At 52.8% G+C, this 17703-nt stretch overlaps 1 protein-coding gene across 1 annotated transcript; it reads right to left on the minus strand.

Annotated features, from left to right (window-relative positions):
• Positions 1–21: 21 nt before the first annotated feature.
• On the minus strand, positions 22–16470 carry TEAD2 (TEA domain transcription factor 2). The gene is made up of 11 exons (XM_049786193.1): positions 16237–16470; positions 15256–15320; positions 14885–14947; positions 12672–12779; positions 12521–12579; positions 9538–9602; positions 8204–8352; positions 4711–4884; positions 2411–2584; positions 313–465; positions 22–204 (listed from the first exon to the last, which is right to left on the minus strand). Exons 1-11 carry the CDS (start codon positions 16466–16468, stop codon positions 91–93), a joined length of 1356 nt encoding a protein of 451 aa, XP_049642150.1. The 5' UTR covers positions 16469–16470; the 3' UTR covers positions 22–90.
• Between the last annotated feature and the right edge of the window lie 1233 nt (positions 16471–17703).

The following is a 17703-nucleotide window of genomic DNA, read 5'->3' on the forward strand; positions in this document are numbered from 1 at the left end:
CAGCCCCCCTAAACAAGTAGGCAGAAAGCAGTAGGGCCTTCCTGGAGGAGGATGTGCGGGGAGCCGGTTGTGGGGGATCCCCCCCTTCATTCAGTCCCTGACCAGGCGGTAAATGTGATGCTGGGCCCCACGCTCGCTGGTGGACACCTCAAAGACGTAGGCGGTACACAGCAGCAGTTCCTGGGTGTCCCTGTTGGTCACCACCTGCGGAGGGGAGCACCAGGACTTAGGACAGGGAGGATGGCGAGGAGGAAGGGCCTTGAGCGGCTTCTGGGGTAAGGCTCCCAGGAGGGGGGGGAAGGGGACCCTCACCTGCAGGATGGTGAAGTTCTCCAGCACGCTGTTCATCATGTAGCGCTCGGGGAGCTGGCGAAGTTTATGCAGAAAGTTGACCAGGTACTCGCACATGGGCGAGCGCTGCAGCCGGTACACGAAGCGGCCGGCCTCCAGCTGCGCACGCTCCGTCTGGGGTTGGGAGAAGGCCCAGGCGGCTGAAGGCCCAGGCGGCTGAGACCCCAGCCCTCCAGCAAGCACCCCACCCAGCCCTCGTTTAATACCCATTCCCCTTTTCTCACGGCCCCCTCCCCCATCTGCCCTGATCAGAAAGGGGACCCTGAAAATCTCAGGTTTCCAGCTGTGGGCCAGTGTCACCCAGGGACCCCACAGCCTTGCAGAGCCACGATCCCACGGGCCCAATCCAGGTGGCCTCTGAACTCAAGGCCACAGTTCAGCCTCAAATGAGACCCCAGGGGGCCGGCGAGGTGGCGCTAGAGGTAAGGTGTCTGCCTTGCAAGCGCTAGCCAAGGAAGGACCAAGGTTCAATCCCCCGGTGTCCCATATGGTCCCCCAAGCCAGGGGCAATTTCTGAGCGCTTAGCCAGGAGTAACCCCTGAGTATCAAACGGGTGTGGCCCGAAAAAAACAAACAAACAAAAAAAAAAACAAAAAAAATGAGACCCCAGAACCTCGCTCCCCGCCCTCTGGTCTCCCCATTGTCCCCTCAACCAGTGTTTACATAGAATCCTCCAAACAGGGTCTCAAACTTGCGGCCCACGGGCCACAAACGGCCCTCAGTACATTTTGTGGCCCTGTCCTAGAGGAATCTTTTTTTGTTTTGTTTTGTTTTAGTTGTTTGGGTCACAGCCCCCAATGTTCAAGGCTTACTACTGACTTTGCACTCAAGGATCACCCCGACTTTGCCTCCTGCAGCCCGTAGGCAAATTGAGTTTGAGACCCCTGATACAAAGGAACCACTGGGGGGCCAGGCGGTGGCGCTAGAGGTAAGGTGCCTGCCTTGCCTGCGCTAGCCTTGGATGGACCGCGGTTCGATCCCCCCGGTGTCCCATATGGTCCCCCATGCCAGGAGCGACTTCTGAGCGCATAGCCAGGAGTAACCCCTGAGCGTCACTGGGTGTGGCCCCCCAAAAAAAAACAAAAACAAAACAAAAAAAAAAAAAAAACAAAAACAAAGGAACCACTGGGCCAAAGAAATAGAACAGTGGGAGGGCGCTCTTGCTTTGCAGATCCGGGTTCCATCCTGGGCATGCCATATGGTCGGTTCCCTGAGCCCACCAGGAGTAATTCCTGAGTACGGAGAAGGAGTAACCCCTGAGCACATCTGGATGTGCCCTCCCCCCCCCAAAAAAAAAAAGATAGGGGCCGCAGAGATAGCATGGAGGTAAAGCATTTGCCTTGCATGCAGTAGGACAGTGATTCGAATCCCGGCATCCCATATGGTCCCCCAAGCCTGCCAGAAGGGATTTCTAAGCGTAGAGCCAGGAGTAACCCCTGAGCGCTGCTGGGTGTGACCCAAAAGCCAAAAGCCAAAAGCCAAAAAAAAAAAAAAAATATATATATATATATATATATATTAAAGATAAAAATAAAAGGGGCCAGAGAGATAGTACAGCAGATAGGGATGAACTTGGGTTCAACCTCCAGTATCCCATAGGGTCTCCCAGACACTACCAGGGATGATTCCTGAGTGCAGAGCTAGGACTCAGGAGGAACCCCTGAGCACTGCTAGGAGTGACTCAAAAAACCAGGACCACTTTTAGGATCGAGTTTAACAGGCGGATGACCCTGGTTGTATCTCTGGCACCACATAGGGTTGTCCCCAACACCCTCCAGGGCCAGAGCGATAGTACAGTGAACTTCTGAACACCAGGAGTAATTCCTGAGCACAGAGGCAGGAGCAACCCCCGAGCATTGCCAAGAATGACACCAAAATAAATGAATAGGAATGAGTCCTGAGCATTGCTGGATGTGGCCCCCACAAAGCCAAAGAAACCCACCCACGTGTGTTGCTTGTAAACCCCACAGACCTAGGCCACCCTCACCTCTATGCGGACCCCCCAAATGCCTGATGCCAGGACACTTCCCTGCCCTGAACCCCAGCCCTGAGGCCTCACCTCCACCTTCTCCACCACCTGCTTGCCGAAGGAGCAGACCTTGGAGGAGCAGGTGAGGGTCATGTGCTCCAAGCTCTCGTACTGGCTGCTCACACCGTAGAAGCTGCCGCTGCCGCCGCCGCTGCCCCCACTGGCTCCCACCTCCTCACCACTTGGGCCCCAGTTCAGGTCAGCCTGGGGGCAGGGGAGACACAGGGAAACCCAAGATTAATAAGGTCAGCGTTAAGATCACTCTTCCAGGGGCCGGAGAGATAGCATGGAGGTAAGGCGTTTGCCTTTCATGCAGAAGGTCATCAGTTCGAATCCCGATGTCCCATTTGGTCCCCCGTGCCTGCCAGGAGCAATTTCTGAGCCTGGAGCCAGGAATAACCCCTGAGCACTGCTGGGTGTGACCCAAAAACCACACATACACACACAAAAAAAAGACCACTCTTCCAGAGTGGGGCCTCTGGGGCCCAGAGAGACAAGGTTTGAGATCAAAGAGGCCTGATCCAAGCTAGGCCCAATTTGATCCCCAGAACCACACCAGGGGACACCTCATGGGCTTGTCTCTGGAGAAGCCCCCCCCCCCCACTTCTAACACTGCAGGGTCTAACAGGTGTCTCAAACTTGCGGCCCGCACGCCGTTTGCGGCCCTCTGTACATTTTGTGGTCCTGCCCTAGAGGAATCTTTTTTTGTTTTGTTTTGTTTTAGTTGTTTGGGTCACACCCCCCAATGTTCAAGGCTTACTACTGACTTTGCACTCAAGAATCACCCCAACTTTGCCTCCTGCAGCCCCCAGGTAAATTAAGTTTCAGACCCCTGGTCTATACCTTCATATGCGTTTTGGGTGCTGAGAGATCTGTGCTGGGCTGAAGCCATAGCACAGTGAGGAAGATGCTTGCCTTGCATGTGTCCAACCCGGCTTCGATCCCCAGCTCCCCATATGGTTGTCGTTTCCCCCCCCCCCCCCACCATCCCTGCCAGGAATGATTCCTGAGAACAGAGCCAGGAGGAGTAACCAACCCCTGAACATGGCCGGTGTGGCCCCAAAACAACAAAAATCAAAACCACACATGGGGCTGAAGATATAAAGCAACTGATTCTGGTTCCATCCCTAGCACTGCATGGTCCCCCAAACACCACTGGGAGTAATCCCCAGAAGAGGAGAAGGTGAAAAGAAGGAGACACCAAAAATCTCATTGGGGTTAGTCCTTCATGGGCCTGGTGAACTAACTTTGGACGGCTGGCTACTAAGGAGGCAGTTACTCGCTTGCAAAGGGCGCCCCCTAGCAACAGGCCTGGAGAGGTCCAAGCCCTCAACAGGTAGACAGGACATCCCTCCAGTGGGGTGGGGTTGCCACAAAAACTACCATCGCCCCCTGCAAACACATTTTTCCCTCCACCCCTTCCCACCCCACCCCCACCCCCACCCCCGGCATCTGTCCTTGTACAGGACACCAAACCTAAGGCTGTGGAAATGCCCAAAATGGTCCCTTTTATTTATAAATACCACCTAGCAAGGGGGCTGGCTATAATAAGTGCTCAATAAATGTTTGTGAAATTAAAAGAGGGCCATCTAAAGTCATTTAATATGTTCCCTAGGCTAGATAACTGCTGGCAGAGGTTTGCAAACTTTTTTTTTTTTTTTTTTTTTGGTTATTGGGCCACAGCCGGCCATGCTCAGGGATTACTCCTGGCTCTCTGCTCAGAACTTACTCCTGGCAAGCACAGGGGACCATATAGGAGGCCAGAATTCGAACCACCATTGGTTCCGGGTCAGTGCTTGCAAGGCAAACGCGCTACCGCTGTGCTATCTCTCTGGCCCCGAGGTTTGCAAACTTAACAGAACCCACCAGCCCTTTTTCACAAAACAAAAAGCATCATTCAGGGGCCCAAGCGATAGCACAGCAGCAGGTAAGGCATTTGCTTTGCGCGCAGCCGAACTGGGTTCAATCCCAGCATCCCATATAGTACCCTGAGCCTGCCAAGAGTGATTTGTGACCACAAAGGCACCAATGAGTGCCGCTACATATGGCCCCCCCCAAAAAAGTATAAATACCCACATTCGAGGGAAAAATCAACATTCTTGTTTATACAGGAAGTCCCCCCCTATATTTGCACCTGCCCTAGATTGGCCCAATGACCCCCCACCCATAGGGCCAAGAAAGCCTCAGAGGAATGAATGACTGGGGAAGCCCCAGACCACCCACTCCACTCGGCCCTGATTGGTCCTGAGTTCAGCTCTCTCCAAGCACAAGGCCTTAGCTTGGAGGCGCGCAGAGTTGGGAGTGCTACAGCTTCCGGGGTCAAAACTCACCCAGAACTTGACCAGGAAGAAAGCGTGGGGGGGCCCACGGTCATAGAGCTCTCGCAGGCCCCCCTTTTTCTCCGGGAACTTGTCATAGATCTGCCGGACGTCCACGCTCTCAAGTGGGGGTGCTCCAGGGCTGGGGCAGTGCTGGCTGATGTGTACAAAGAGGTGCCTTTGGTACTGCAAGGGGTATAAGGGAGGGAGGAGTGAGAAGTGGAAGTCGGGCTGAGTACTTCACCCTGCGCCACCGTGTATTTCTCTCGGTCTCCTCACAGCTTCTTCCAGACTTTCACCCAACTCCTTGCTTAGGGGAACAGACCACCCTGGGGTCCCTGCCATGACTTTCTGTCCTGCCCTCTCACCCTTCACCCTTGCTCTGTATCCATCCATGTCCGCCTCCTTAATTTCTCCTCCTGCCTCGCCCCAGCCTCCTCCCTCTCCTCACAGCCTCCTTTTTCATTCACATGTCTCCAGAGCTGACCCTGGCCACCGCTTGCGCCTCGTCTCCCCAGAATTAGCAATCACCCCAGGACCAAGCTCACCCCCTCCTCTGGCCCTCCAGGGTAGAGGCATTCCTGAAAGTCAGATTTGTGGTTGGATCCAAATGTCCCCTTTCTTACCCATTCTTACCACTTCTTTTTTATTTTTTTAGGGGGGTGATGTCATACCTGGTGATGTTCAGGAGTTACCCCCAGCTCTGTGCTCAGGAATTAGTCCTTAGGGGGCTCAGGGGACCGTCTGGGGTGGCAGGATTGAACCCAGGTCAGCCACCAAGCAAAAGCCCTCCGGCTCTGGCCCCATATTACAATCACTTTAACTTCTATCTGTATGGTCTCTTTGGTCTGGCAATGATTTCTGTCCCTGAAAACTCCATGCTATTTCCATCTCAGAGCCTGCACAAGGCAAACACCTAGGCAAACTTGCAAGCCCAACTCAAATGCTGGGTCTCCAGGAAGTCCTCACTGACGACCCCTCTCCCAAGTAGAATGATCTGTGGGTGTCCTACAAGAAGCTGAGCTTCCCTATCCCAATCCATCTTCTTTCTTTTTTTAAACTTGATTGATTGATTGATTGATTTGGTTTTGGGTCACACCTGGTGGTGCTCAAGGGTTACTCCTGGCTCTGCACTCAGAAATCACCTCTGGCAGGCTGAGGGACCATATGGGATGCTGGGAATTGAACCGGGTCCCTCCCAGGTTGGCCGCATGCAAGACAAACACCCTATTGCTGTGCTATCTCTTTGGCCCCGATCCATCTTCTTTATTCAACAGAATCTACCAAGAAGCTTCCTGTGCCAGGCACTATATCTGGAGCTAAGATATGGAGGCTAAGGCATCAGGGAGCTCAAAATTCTGGCAAAGAGAAAATTTTTTTAAATCGTTCTGGAGCCAAAGTTCTAGTATAGCAGGTAGGGCATCTGCATGCAGCTGAGCCAGGTTTGATCCCTGGCATTCCACATGATCCCCCAGGTACCACCAGGAGTGATTCTTGAGTGCAGAGCCAGGAGTAAACTGGGTGTGGCCCCAAAGCCAAAAATAAACAAACAAATAATTCTGGTGCTGGATAGCTCAGAGCAATAGTCCGGCAGGAAGGGTTCTTATCTCGCACACAGTTAACTCAAGTTCAACCACATAAGATACCCCAAGGGGCCCGAAGAGATAGCACAGTAGCTGTGCATTTGCCTTGCATGCAGCCCACGTAGAACAGAGACCTAGGTTCGATTCGCCGCATCCCATATGGTCCCCAGAGCTTGCTAGGAGTGATTTCTGAGTAAAGAGCCAGGAGTAACCCCTGAGCACTGCCGGGTGTGGCCCAAAAACAAACACATACACACAAAAAGATGCCCTAAGCCCCACCAGGGGAGATCCGAGTGCAGAACCAGAAGCCAGGAGTAAAATAAACCTTGAGCACAGCTAGCTCAAATTATTACTTGCAACAACATCCCCACAAAAAACAAATGACAAATAAAGAAAGAGCAGGGACAGGATTCGACCCTGCAGAACAGAAGGCAGCTGAAAATGACTGTAGCCTTTGCTCCACCTAAGGTAGATGATTTGACCTTCTCTGGCATATGTTCTCTAAAAACTTATATTCAGGAATGGTGTTTAAAAGGCCACAGCTAAGATGATGGCCACAGGCTCTGGTGCCTTTTCTCGAAGCTAAAATATATTTCACACCCTTTGTGACTAGGTGTGACTCCACGACTAGTTTTTGGCCAATAGAATGGAAGGAGACCCAAAGGATGCCTCCAAGCCAAACCAATAAAACCTGCCCATTTAGAACAATCTCCCGCCCACCATCTGCCAGCCAGATGTGGAGAATCCAGCAGCCAATTCCGAAGCCACAGAAGATGGAGGGGGCCCGGATTTCCTGCATTATGGGTAGAGCCCCCACAATAATATATTAGGTGAGGGGGACTGGAGCCATAGCACAGCAGGGAAGGTGCTTAGCCTTGCACGTAGCTGGCCTGAGTTCAGTTTCTGATACCCCGTAGGGTCCCCCAATTCTGCCAGGAGTGATTCCTGAGCTCAAAGCCAGGAATAAGCCCTGAGCACTGTCAGGTGTGGTCTCCAAACCAAAATAAATGTGGGGTGAATGGGCTGGGGTATAGCTCAGCGCTAGATTACTTGGGCTAGTGCCCAACTTCCATCCATCCCTGACATGCCTGGCATGATTTGCTGGGTTTGAACCAAATTGGGTGGTGGCAGCAGGGGATGATGAAGTTTGATGAATACATGAATGATATTCTGGGCTGTTATTCTGACCTTCTCATTCCACCATCCCATAACCTTCCAGTTTCTTTATCCTAGAAATTCTCTGTGGTCCCTGGAATGGAAGTATGAGCCTCACCTAGAAGCTTGTTAAATAAGGCTAAAGTGGGGGACTGGGGGTGTGGCTCTCCCAGGTCACTTCCAGGGTAAGGTTTTGGGCTTGGAGGTCCCAGCACCCTCCAAGCTCATGGACTTTGACACAAGAATAATAAGAACTACCACAAATTGTGTGTGTGTGTGTGTGTGTGTGTGTGTGTCACACCCAGCAGTGCTCAACGATCACTCTTGGTGGGTTCAGGGGACTATATGGAGTACTAGGGATCAAACCCAGGTTGAGCTTGCAAGGCAACCACCATCTCTGCTGTACTAACACCACAACCCCATGAACTAAAAATTCTCAGCCCCCACATGAGAACAAGCACTAGTGGTCAGCAACCTACTTTTTTTTTTTTTTTTTTTGGTTTTTGGGCCACACCCAGTAACACTCAGGGGTTACTCCTGGCTATGCGCTCAGAAGTTGCTCCTGGCTTGGGGGACCATATGGGACGCCGGGGGATCGAACCGCGGTCCGTCCAAGGCTAGCGCAGGCAAGGCAGGCAGCTTACCTCTAGTGCCACCGCCCGGACCCAACAACCTACTTTTTTACAAGTCCTAGCTGCTGTTCTGATCCCTGCTCACGACCCACTCCCCTCCCGTTCTCTGCTACCACCCCCCAAAATTGCACTCACAGAGTCAACTGCATCCGGCGGTTCTACGAAAGCAGAGAATTCCACCAGCTGCAGCCGTGCAGTGCCCAGAGCCCGAGCCTGCCAGGCTGGGGGTGATGGGGCAGGAGGCGGCAAGGCAGGAGGAGAGAGGGCTTGGGGGGGCTCGTACCCTAGGGAAAGAAGAGAAACAGATAAAAAAAAAATCACTTCCCTTTGCTAAAGAGAGCAAGCACTGTTCTCTCTTGCCTGCCTCCGCTTAGAAGCTGAAAAAGCTAAATACTCACTTTCCCAGCCTCCCTTGCAGCTAGAGGTGGCCATGTGACACAGTCCTGGCCAGTGAGACGTTAGGGGAAATCTGCTGGGGGGCCTCTGGGAAGGAGTTTCTTCCTGAATGAAAAAGACAGAACTTTGGGAGGAGAAAGTTTGGGGCCTGGGGTCAAATCCTGGTTGGGATGTGATGCCTGGAGTGACAGCCATCTGGGGACACTGAGACAGAGGCCAGGGGACTTATCAAGATGGGAGCTACTAAACCAAAGAAGGATCAGCCCAGCATCAAACTTCTATTTTATTGGGTGGAATTGTTAAAGTTTCTGTTGTTTAAGACCCTAATCATGTGGGCTTTCTGTCCCTTGTAAGCAAAAGCATTCCTAGTTGAATCTGTGAGGCCAGAGAACTCTGATCTCCAACGTCAGTTCTTAGGACCACATCAGCATGAACTTCTGGGGATCATTTCTGCTGCCAGATATAGAGAGCCTGTCTAAGAATAAAGCCACACAGAGATACAAGCAGAGCCCAGAAAATCCTAGTGCTACCATTTCTGGCCCTGGATCCAGCCATGCCTAAAGCTATCACTCCTAAAGCTATCACGGTATAAACTAATAAAATCCTTTTTTTTTTTTAAATTACTGCTGGGCCCAGAGAGATAGCACAGCGGCGTTTGCCTTGCAAGCAGCTGATCCAGGACCAAAGGTGGTTGGTTCGAATCCCGGTGTCCCATATGGTCCCCCGTGCCTGCCAGGAGCTATTTCTGAGCAGACAGGAGTAACCCCTGAGCACCACCGGGTGTGACCCAAAAAACAAAAAAACAAAAAAAAAACAAAAAAAAAAAAAAAAAAATTACTGCTTAGCTCAATTTCGGGTTTCTATGACTTGCCCCTGACTCATCTACCTTCCCAACATCCTCTAGGCTAGCAAGTGTATCCCTGGCCAAAGACATCAGGCCACCTCACACGGCCTGCCTTGGGGCAGGGCCTCAGTAATAAGGTAGCCCCCTCTTGCTTCATAAAAGGTTAAAGGAAAGGCAGCTGGTGCTGAGGAGACAGGAGGCAGGAAGGAAGTGGAGAACAGACACTTACCTGGGAGGTCAGTAGATGGGGGAGTCAGTGACAAGGAGAATGTAGTCTGTGAGAATGGCTTCACACTGAGGAAGAAAGGAAGCTGCAGGTCAGCAGGGCGGAATCAGGGCAGCTAATGTTTCCTGAGGGGCCAGAGCAAGATGGCCAGCAGCCATCATGTGTTCACAAGCATATTGGAGCCAAGGGTGTCAGGGACAGGCCTACTCTCTCATTTGATAAAGAAGGAACCTGAGGCACAAAGGAATCGACTCCTCTACCCAAAGTCGCACATAAGGAGCCCTATAGAATCTGGGGGTGAAACCCAAGTCAGCTCAAGCACAAAGTCTACAATCTTGTGGGTATTTCTTGTACTTCTCACAAAAAAATGAAATGACAGAAAAAGATAGAAAGAGGGTCTGGAAGAGGAGAAAAGTTGGAGCAAATTTGGAGCAAAACGAGGCTCAAGTGTCTGGAAGGTGAGAGGAAAAACCATCAGTGGTCATGAGATGGGACATCAGGCCAGTGTTAGGAGTAAGGGAGATAGTATAATAGAATCTAAAGCAACACTGGCCCATGGAACTTTCTAGAAGTTAAAGAAAACCTTTGTCTATACAGACCAGTACAGGAACCACTGGCCACATTTGCTCCTGAACACAAATGTGTGATGAAGGGACAACAAATGTGATTTTGGGGCCTGAGAATGAATTTTTGCCATCTAACTTTTTTTTTTTTTTTGTCATTTTTGGGACCATATGGGATGTCGGGATTCAAACCACTGTCCTTCTGCATGCAAGGCAAATGCCTTACCTCCATGCTATCTCTCCAGCTTTGTCATTTAACTTTAATAAAAAATTAAACTGTCGGGGCCGGAGAGATAGCATGGAGGTAAGGCATTTGCCTTTCATGCAGAAGGTCATCGGTTCGAATCCCGGTGTCCCATATGGTCCCCTGTGCTTGCCAGGAGCAATTTCTGAGCATGGAGCCAGGAGTAACCCCTGAGCACAGCCGGGTGAGACCCAAAAACCAAAAAAAAATAAAAAATAAAAAATAAATAAACTGTCTACTGTCACTGATCTACTGTCAACCATGACAGCTTGGAATGATCATAACTCAAAAATGACCTTTAGAGGGGCCGGAGCAGTGGTGCAGTGGTAGCAAGGCTGACCCAGGACGGACTGCGGTTCCATCCCCCCGAATCCCATATGGCCTCCCAAGAAAGGAGCGATTTCTGAGTGCATCGCCAGGAGTAACCTCTGAGCACTGCCGGGTGTGACCCAAAAAAAATTTAAATAACCGGTAAAGGGTAACAGAGAATGCAGGGGCACACAAAAAATTTTAAATAACTATATAGAGAGCTAGAAAGATATTAGAGAAGTTAAAAGGGCTGGAGCAATACAAAGCACTTGTCTTCTTGGCAACCAACCCCCAGTATCCCATATGGTCCCCCAAACACTGCCAGGTGTAATTGTTGAATGTAGAGCCAGAAGTAACTCCTGAGCACTGCCAGATGTGCTCCACTACCATACACACCCCAAAAAAGTTAAAGTATTTGCCTTGCATGCAGATGACCTCAGTTGCCTCCCTAGCACCACCCCTGAACATTGCTAGGAGTGATGCTTAAGCACCATCAGATGTGTCCAAAAATTCCATACCACCCCTCCAAAGATAATATGTTTTTATGACTGTAAGCTCCAACCTCACTGCCTGAGGATATGATAGTGAAAAGAGAGAGAAAGCTAAGGGGGCTGGAGCCATAGCACAGTGGGGAGAGAGTTTGCCTTGCACGAGGAAGATCCGGGTTCGATCCCTGGCATCCCACACTGTCCACTGAGCAACACCAAGAGAAATTCCTGAGTGTAGAGTCAGAAGTAACCCCTGAGCATCACCAGGTATGGCCCTCAAACCAAAAGAGGTTCAGGAGAGTGCACCTGAGGTCAAGGGTCAGGAGAGGTCAAAGATCACAGTCAGAATTTCCAAGGATCTTGAAATTCCAACTCCCAAGGGCTCTGACTAATGCTTACAGTCCCATTTCTGTTACCTAAATTCTAGTCCCCACTCACCCACTGACCTACTGTCAACCATGACAGCATGGAATGACCTTGATTCAAAAATGACCCTTAGAGAGGCCATTCCTGCTGCTTTATTACTTTCCTTGTTAATGATGACTGATTTTCTACATGTTTAACATTTCTCCCCTCCCCACATATGTATGATCCATGAAAGTCAGAAGTCTTCATTAGTTCCATGTACTGTCCCCTGACCAACAACAGATGCTTACTAGGGAAACATTTGATTGTTTAATTACTTACACTCACCAAGCTTTCCTACCGCTTAGCATATGCTTTCTCTTCCCAGTGTTGGGATGAAAATCCTACAAAAGCACACACCGTATTCCGAACACCCCACCCCACCCTCCATCTTGGCTAATGCTCCCTTCGATCAAAAGCAGGCCACCTAGCTAGGTCCCACTCTGCCTTCAATGTGATCATCTAACCTCCAGAACTTTGTTCTTCACCCTAAATTCCAGAAGCCACATTGCCCAAGGTCCAGCCTCAATCCCTGAGTGCTTCCTGATGCTGAAAACTACACTTCCCATGAGCCTCTGGGGTCCATTTCTAAGCCATCCTAGAAACATGACCTGTTGCCCTCAGAACCTTCTAGGAGGTGACAGGACTCTCCATTTTCTTTTGCATGGGGCCAGAGGCTACCTCCTCATCGGCAAACCCAGTGCTGCGCTCACTCATTCCCTACACATGTCCAGGTCTCTGCAGGCCCAGAACATTCTCAGACCTGGGTTTTTCCTCCTCACTCTCCTCCCTAGCCCAGCTCACATTTCATCCTCTTTTCAAACCATGGCCTCAGCCTTCTTGGGGAGTCAAGTCCAGAAAAAAAATGAACAATCGAAGCCCACAGGAAGTCAGGAGCTGGACTTTGGAAGGGGTCAGAGGGAGCTAATTTGGGGTGCGGAGGGGAACAGGTAATGAACCAAACAGAAAGTACTTACTCAGGAACATTCCACGGAGGCCCAGAGCCGCCGGACCAAAACTGGAAGATCTCAGAGGCCTGGAGAAGGGACAAAGATGGCGGGAAAAGAGTCAGTCAGTCAGGTCTCACCCCTCCAGCCCTATGCTCCGCCATCCCCAAACCCAGCTTACTTGAGGGCCCGCAGGACCCAATTTGGCCTGCAAGGAAGGTGCTGAGATGAGCTGGGCCGACGACATGGTGGCCATTGTCTGAAAAGCTTTGTCTTTGGAAACCTGGTCCTGGAGGGACATGAGAAAGAGTCAGTTGAGAAGTGTCCGTCCACACAGCAAGGCAGGGGAAAAGGACAAAGTGCAGGGATGGGGAAAGGCAGAGTCAGGGGGTCAAGGCAACAGGCTGGGGGAGAGCCCCAAATCCTCCTTGGCCTGAATGTATGGGGGTAAGGGAAGTGCGGGGGTACAGCTGGGCTGGGGGACTTACCACATTCAGGGCCTGCCCGTGGGGGTGGGGAAAGGTGCCAAAGGAGGAAAGAAAACATGACTTAGGAAGTGAGGCCAGGACACCACGATCTTCCTGCTTCCCCCACAACCAGACACCCCATGCCAACCTAAGCTGAACAAGTGGGAGGAAGGGACAGTGAAGGGACACTATGGGGAAGTGGCTGGGCCTAGCGAGGAAAGGGGGTTCCCATGGCCAGAGCAAAAGATGGTGGGTGACGCCCGGAGTTTCTAGGTCAAGACAGAGCCGGAAGTGAAGGCTTCTGGACTTCTGGACTTCCGGCGAACCAAGCAAAAGGAAATGAGAATTTCAGACGCAAAAGGGAAGAGGCTCTGACAGCTTCCTGGCCTAGGCAGGAAGAGAGGACCAGAAAAGGCCAGAAGTGATGATTTTTAGACCCAAAGAGAAAGGAAGGGAAGGTTTCCGGGCACAGAGCAGGACAGGAAGGGATGGGCCTGGATCCAGAGGGGAGAGAGAGAGGCAGAGAGACACTGTCAGCCTCTGGGAAAGAGATGTAAGGGGCCAGGCCGCAGCCATAGCACAGCAGGGACTGAGTTTGCCTTGCATAAGGCCAACCTGGGTTCCATCCCTGGCATTTCCTAGGATCCTCTGAACCTGCCTGAAGTGTGATTCCTGAGCACAGAGGAAGGAGTAGTCCCTGAGCACCACTTGGGGTATCGAGGAAAAAAAAGAAAAAAATAAAGGAAAATGAGGGGGCCCAAGTGAAACTTCAAGAGGAAATGAAGACTTCTGGGCACAGAAAGGGCCTGTGGGGGACCCAGCAGTGGGAGAACAGGGCAGCAGATAGTGAAGAGACACTCAGTGTTAAGAAGGACCACACAAAGCGACAGGGGAAGAGTCACAAGAGGGTTGGGGCACAGATGGGTGAGGGGACGGACAGCAGGATCGAAGAAGGACCGTCCCCAGCACTCTCCCTGGCCCAAGGCAAACTGTCCCCTTTCAGAGGCTTGCCCACCCAGGCTTCAGAGCCCCTCACCCAGTTCTGACTCCCGGCCTCGGTCCCCTCCTCCTCCTCGGTGAGCACCCACACCCCCCTCTGGTCCTCAGCTGACCCTACCTACCCTACCTACTGGTCCGGTCTGTCTGCAGACTTCTCTTTGACCATCTCTGCTCCTCCTTCGGGTCTGTGCCCACCCCCGCCCCAGTCTCTGCCCCCTCTCTCTGGGTCTCTGTCCCTCTCTCCATATCTCTGACCCTTGTCTCTGGGTCTCTGTCATCCTGTCTCTGGATCTCTGACTCCTTCCCTGTCTCTGGGTCTCTGTCTCTGTTTGCTTGGGGTTTTTTTTTTGTTGTTGTTGTTGTTGTTTTTTTATTTTTTTGGTTTTAGGGTCATACCCGGCAGTGCTCAGGGGTTACTCCTTACTCTATGCTCAGAAATCGCTCCTGGCAGGCTCAGGTGACCATATGGGATGCCGAGATTTGACTAACATCCTTCTGCATGTAAGGCAAACACACTACCTTCATGCTATCTCTCTGGTACCTGTCTCTCTCTCTCTGGGTCTCTGTCCCTCTCTCCCTATCTCTGTTCCCTGTCTCTGGGTCTCTGACTCCCTCCCTGTCTGTGGGTCTCTGTCTATCTCTGAATCTGTCTCTCTCTCTCTCTCTCTCTCTCTGGGTCTCTGTCCTTCTCTCTGAATCTGTCCCCCTGTCTCTGGGTTTCTGTCTCCTTGTTTCTGGGTCTCTGCTCTCTCTGAGTCTCTGGGTCTCTGCCCTCCTCCCCATATCTGGATCTGTCATCCTGTCTTGCCTCTGTCTCTTTCTCTCCAGTCCTTGTCCCTCCTCGAGGTATCTCCTCCTCCTCTCTGGGTTTCTGCCCATCCACCCCATTCCTGTCCCCTTCTCAGTTAGGGCTCTGCCTTGGTTGTACCTTGAGTTTGGACTGAATTTCCCTTGATTTCCTTCGGGCCAAGACCTGGATGTGACTGGAGACCTGGAAGCAAGAAGCAGAGGTGGATCCCAAGAAGCTCAGAGGATCCCAACCACATCCCCTGCCCAAGAGGACAGTCACCAGGACACGTCCCTGTGGCACCACCCACCATGCCACACTCCATCCCAGACCCTGGTCTCTCTCCCTTCCCCACACCCTGCACCCCCCTGGCCCCTCAAATTCAGCCCTCTAGCCTGTCTTTCTCTATGCAGAGGTGGAGCTGGAATATCCAACAGGGGCCCATCCCAGCCGGCCTGAGCCCACCCCTAACCCTCCCACCAGAGAGAACCCCAAAAAGACAAGCCTGAGACCTGTTTGCGAGTTCGTGTCTTCCCGGTTCTCAGCTTGATGTAGCGAGCGATCAGTTCATTCCGGCCTGGAAGTGGGGAGACAGAGCGTTAAAGCAAGCTTTAGAGACAGGGCAGGGTGCTGGGAGGAAAGAGATGCCAAGAGCCCTCAAGAGCCCCTCAGCGCTGGGACAGGATGTGCAGGGCAACCTGGGCTGGCCTGGCAGCTGCACTCCCTGTGTTCAAATCCCATCACATACTAGCAGTGAGATCTGAGCCAAGAGCTATAACCTGCCTGTGCCTCAGTTTCCAAATCTGTGCGATGGAGTTGCCAGCCCTTGTGCTAGCCCTCATCAACATGAGATTTTTCTTTTTGTGACGAGGGTCCCCAGTGCCACGCAGATGGGTGAAGGTGGGCTGAACAGAAAGGGGTTACATCATTTTTTGTTTTTGTTTTTTGGGCCACATACAGCGATACTCAGGGGTTACCCCTGGCTCTGTGCTCAGGAATCACTCTTAGCAAGCCTGAGGTACCTATGGGATGCTGGGATTCGAACCCCGGTCAGTCCTGGGTAGGCTGAGTGCAAGCTAAATTCCCTCTCCACTGTGCCATTCCTTCGGCTCAATGTCCCAATGCTTAAATGGGGATGAAGCTTTTCCCACTTTGGGTCCCTTTCCTTTTGGGGATCCCTTTTTCTTTTTGTCTTTTTATTTGTTTTGTTCTGTCTTTGGGACATACCTGGCGGCACTCAGGGGTTCCTCCTGGCTCTGTGTTCTGAAATCACTCCTGGCAGGCTCAGGGGACCATATGGGATGTCAGGGATCAAACCCTGGTCTGTCCTGGGTCAGCCATGTGCAAGGCAAATGCCCTACAGCTGTGCTATCACTTCAACCCATCTTTTTAGTTTGTTGGGGGGGGGCAGTGCTCAAGGGTTACTCCTGACAGTGCTCAGGGGACCCTATGTCATGTTGGGGCACATGGCACGTACCCTCCGGCCAACTCACCATACATCTTGCCCTCATCCGACAGGATGATCTTGCGGCGGCCACAGGGCGGGTAGATGGCCAAGGCCTCCTGGAAGCTCTGCTCGATGTCGGGGCTCCACACGCCCTCGGCGTCCGAGCCTCCATCACCTCCGGCACCCTCACTGCCCCCAGTGCCCTCCTCGCTTCCTTCTTCACTACCCGTCCAGCCGCTGCCATCGTCCAGGGGGGCCCCTGCCCGGGGTTCCCCCATCTGGGCCTACATGGAGAACACAGAGCTCAGCAGGGTTCTCCTGATCTATGGAGACCCGGGACCAAGGGATGGGGCCCAGACTGCTAAGGCCAGGGAGGGGAGTTAATGGGCCTAAGGGGCCTGAGCCTAGAACCCTGAGGGCGGCTAGTCTAAGGGAGGAGGGTTTGAGGGTCTGAGGGAGGAAGGTTTGAGAGTCAGAGGGAGGAAGGTTTGAGGGTCAGAGGGAGGAAGATTTGAGGGTCAGAGGGAGGAAGGTTTGAGGGTCTGAGGGAGGAAGGTTTGAGGGTCTGAGGGAGAGGGGCTTAGGGACCTGGAGCACTGGGTCTGAGGGAGGAGAGTCTGAGGGAAGAGGGGTTGGAGACCTGGTCTGAGAGAGGAATAAAGTCTGGGGGCCTAGACCCCTGGATCCTAAAGGAGAAGAGGTCTGGATTTGGGCGGTAAAAGTTGGGTGAGTTTCGGGATGGACGGGGAGTCTGGCCTTGGATCCCCCCTCAAGACCCCAGAGCAATGCCTGCAGCCTCTGAGCGCCAATCGGGGAGTCAGAGGGGTGTGTGCCCGACTCTCCTTCGTCTCCTCTCCTCTCCCCGGCCCCCCCAAAAAGAACAGGTGCTGGGAGGCGAGCAGGGAGCAGCTGCCGGGAAGGAAGGAGAGGAGGAGGAGGGGCCGGCCGGCTGCGGGAGTCGGAACCGGGGTGCAGGGGCGTCGGGGCCCCGGGAGAGCCAGAACAAAGGCCCGGGCTCCCCTCCCCCGCCTGCCCCGCACAACCCCCAATGGGGAGGGGCCGCCCGGCAAAGCCACTTTCCGGAGGCCGGGACGGGGGAAACTTTTTCCAAGACACTCGGCTCGGTCCCGCCTCCAAGCTGCTCCAAGGGCCTGGGCTCCCCCGGGTCCCCCAGAACTCCCAGGACCCCCTCGGTGCCCGGAGACCCCCCTGGAGCCACACAAAGACCCTCAAGACTGGGCCCAGCTTGGGGCGCAGCTAGGAGAGGGGACACCCCCTAGGCCCAACTCTCCCCCATGTGGCCAGACAAAGGGGACAGAGAGGAGAGAGGATCAGTCGGGCCAGCTGCCCCACACCCCGGATTTCCCGCCCCAGGCCCACCCCCAAGACGCAAAGCTCCAGAGACCCCCAGAAGCTCGCCCCGCACCGCGCGCACTTTGTACCCCGGGGTGTCCAGAGCGCCCCGAAAGTGACAAGCACCGGTCGAGAGGCTCAGACACAAGCACACACACAC

Source organism: Suncus etruscus, chromosome 14 (genome assembly GCF_024139225.1).
Source record: "Suncus etruscus isolate mSunEtr1 chromosome 14, mSunEtr1.pri.cur, whole genome shotgun sequence".
NCBI lineage: Eukaryota > Metazoa > Chordata > Mammalia > Eulipotyphla > Soricidae > Suncus > Suncus etruscus.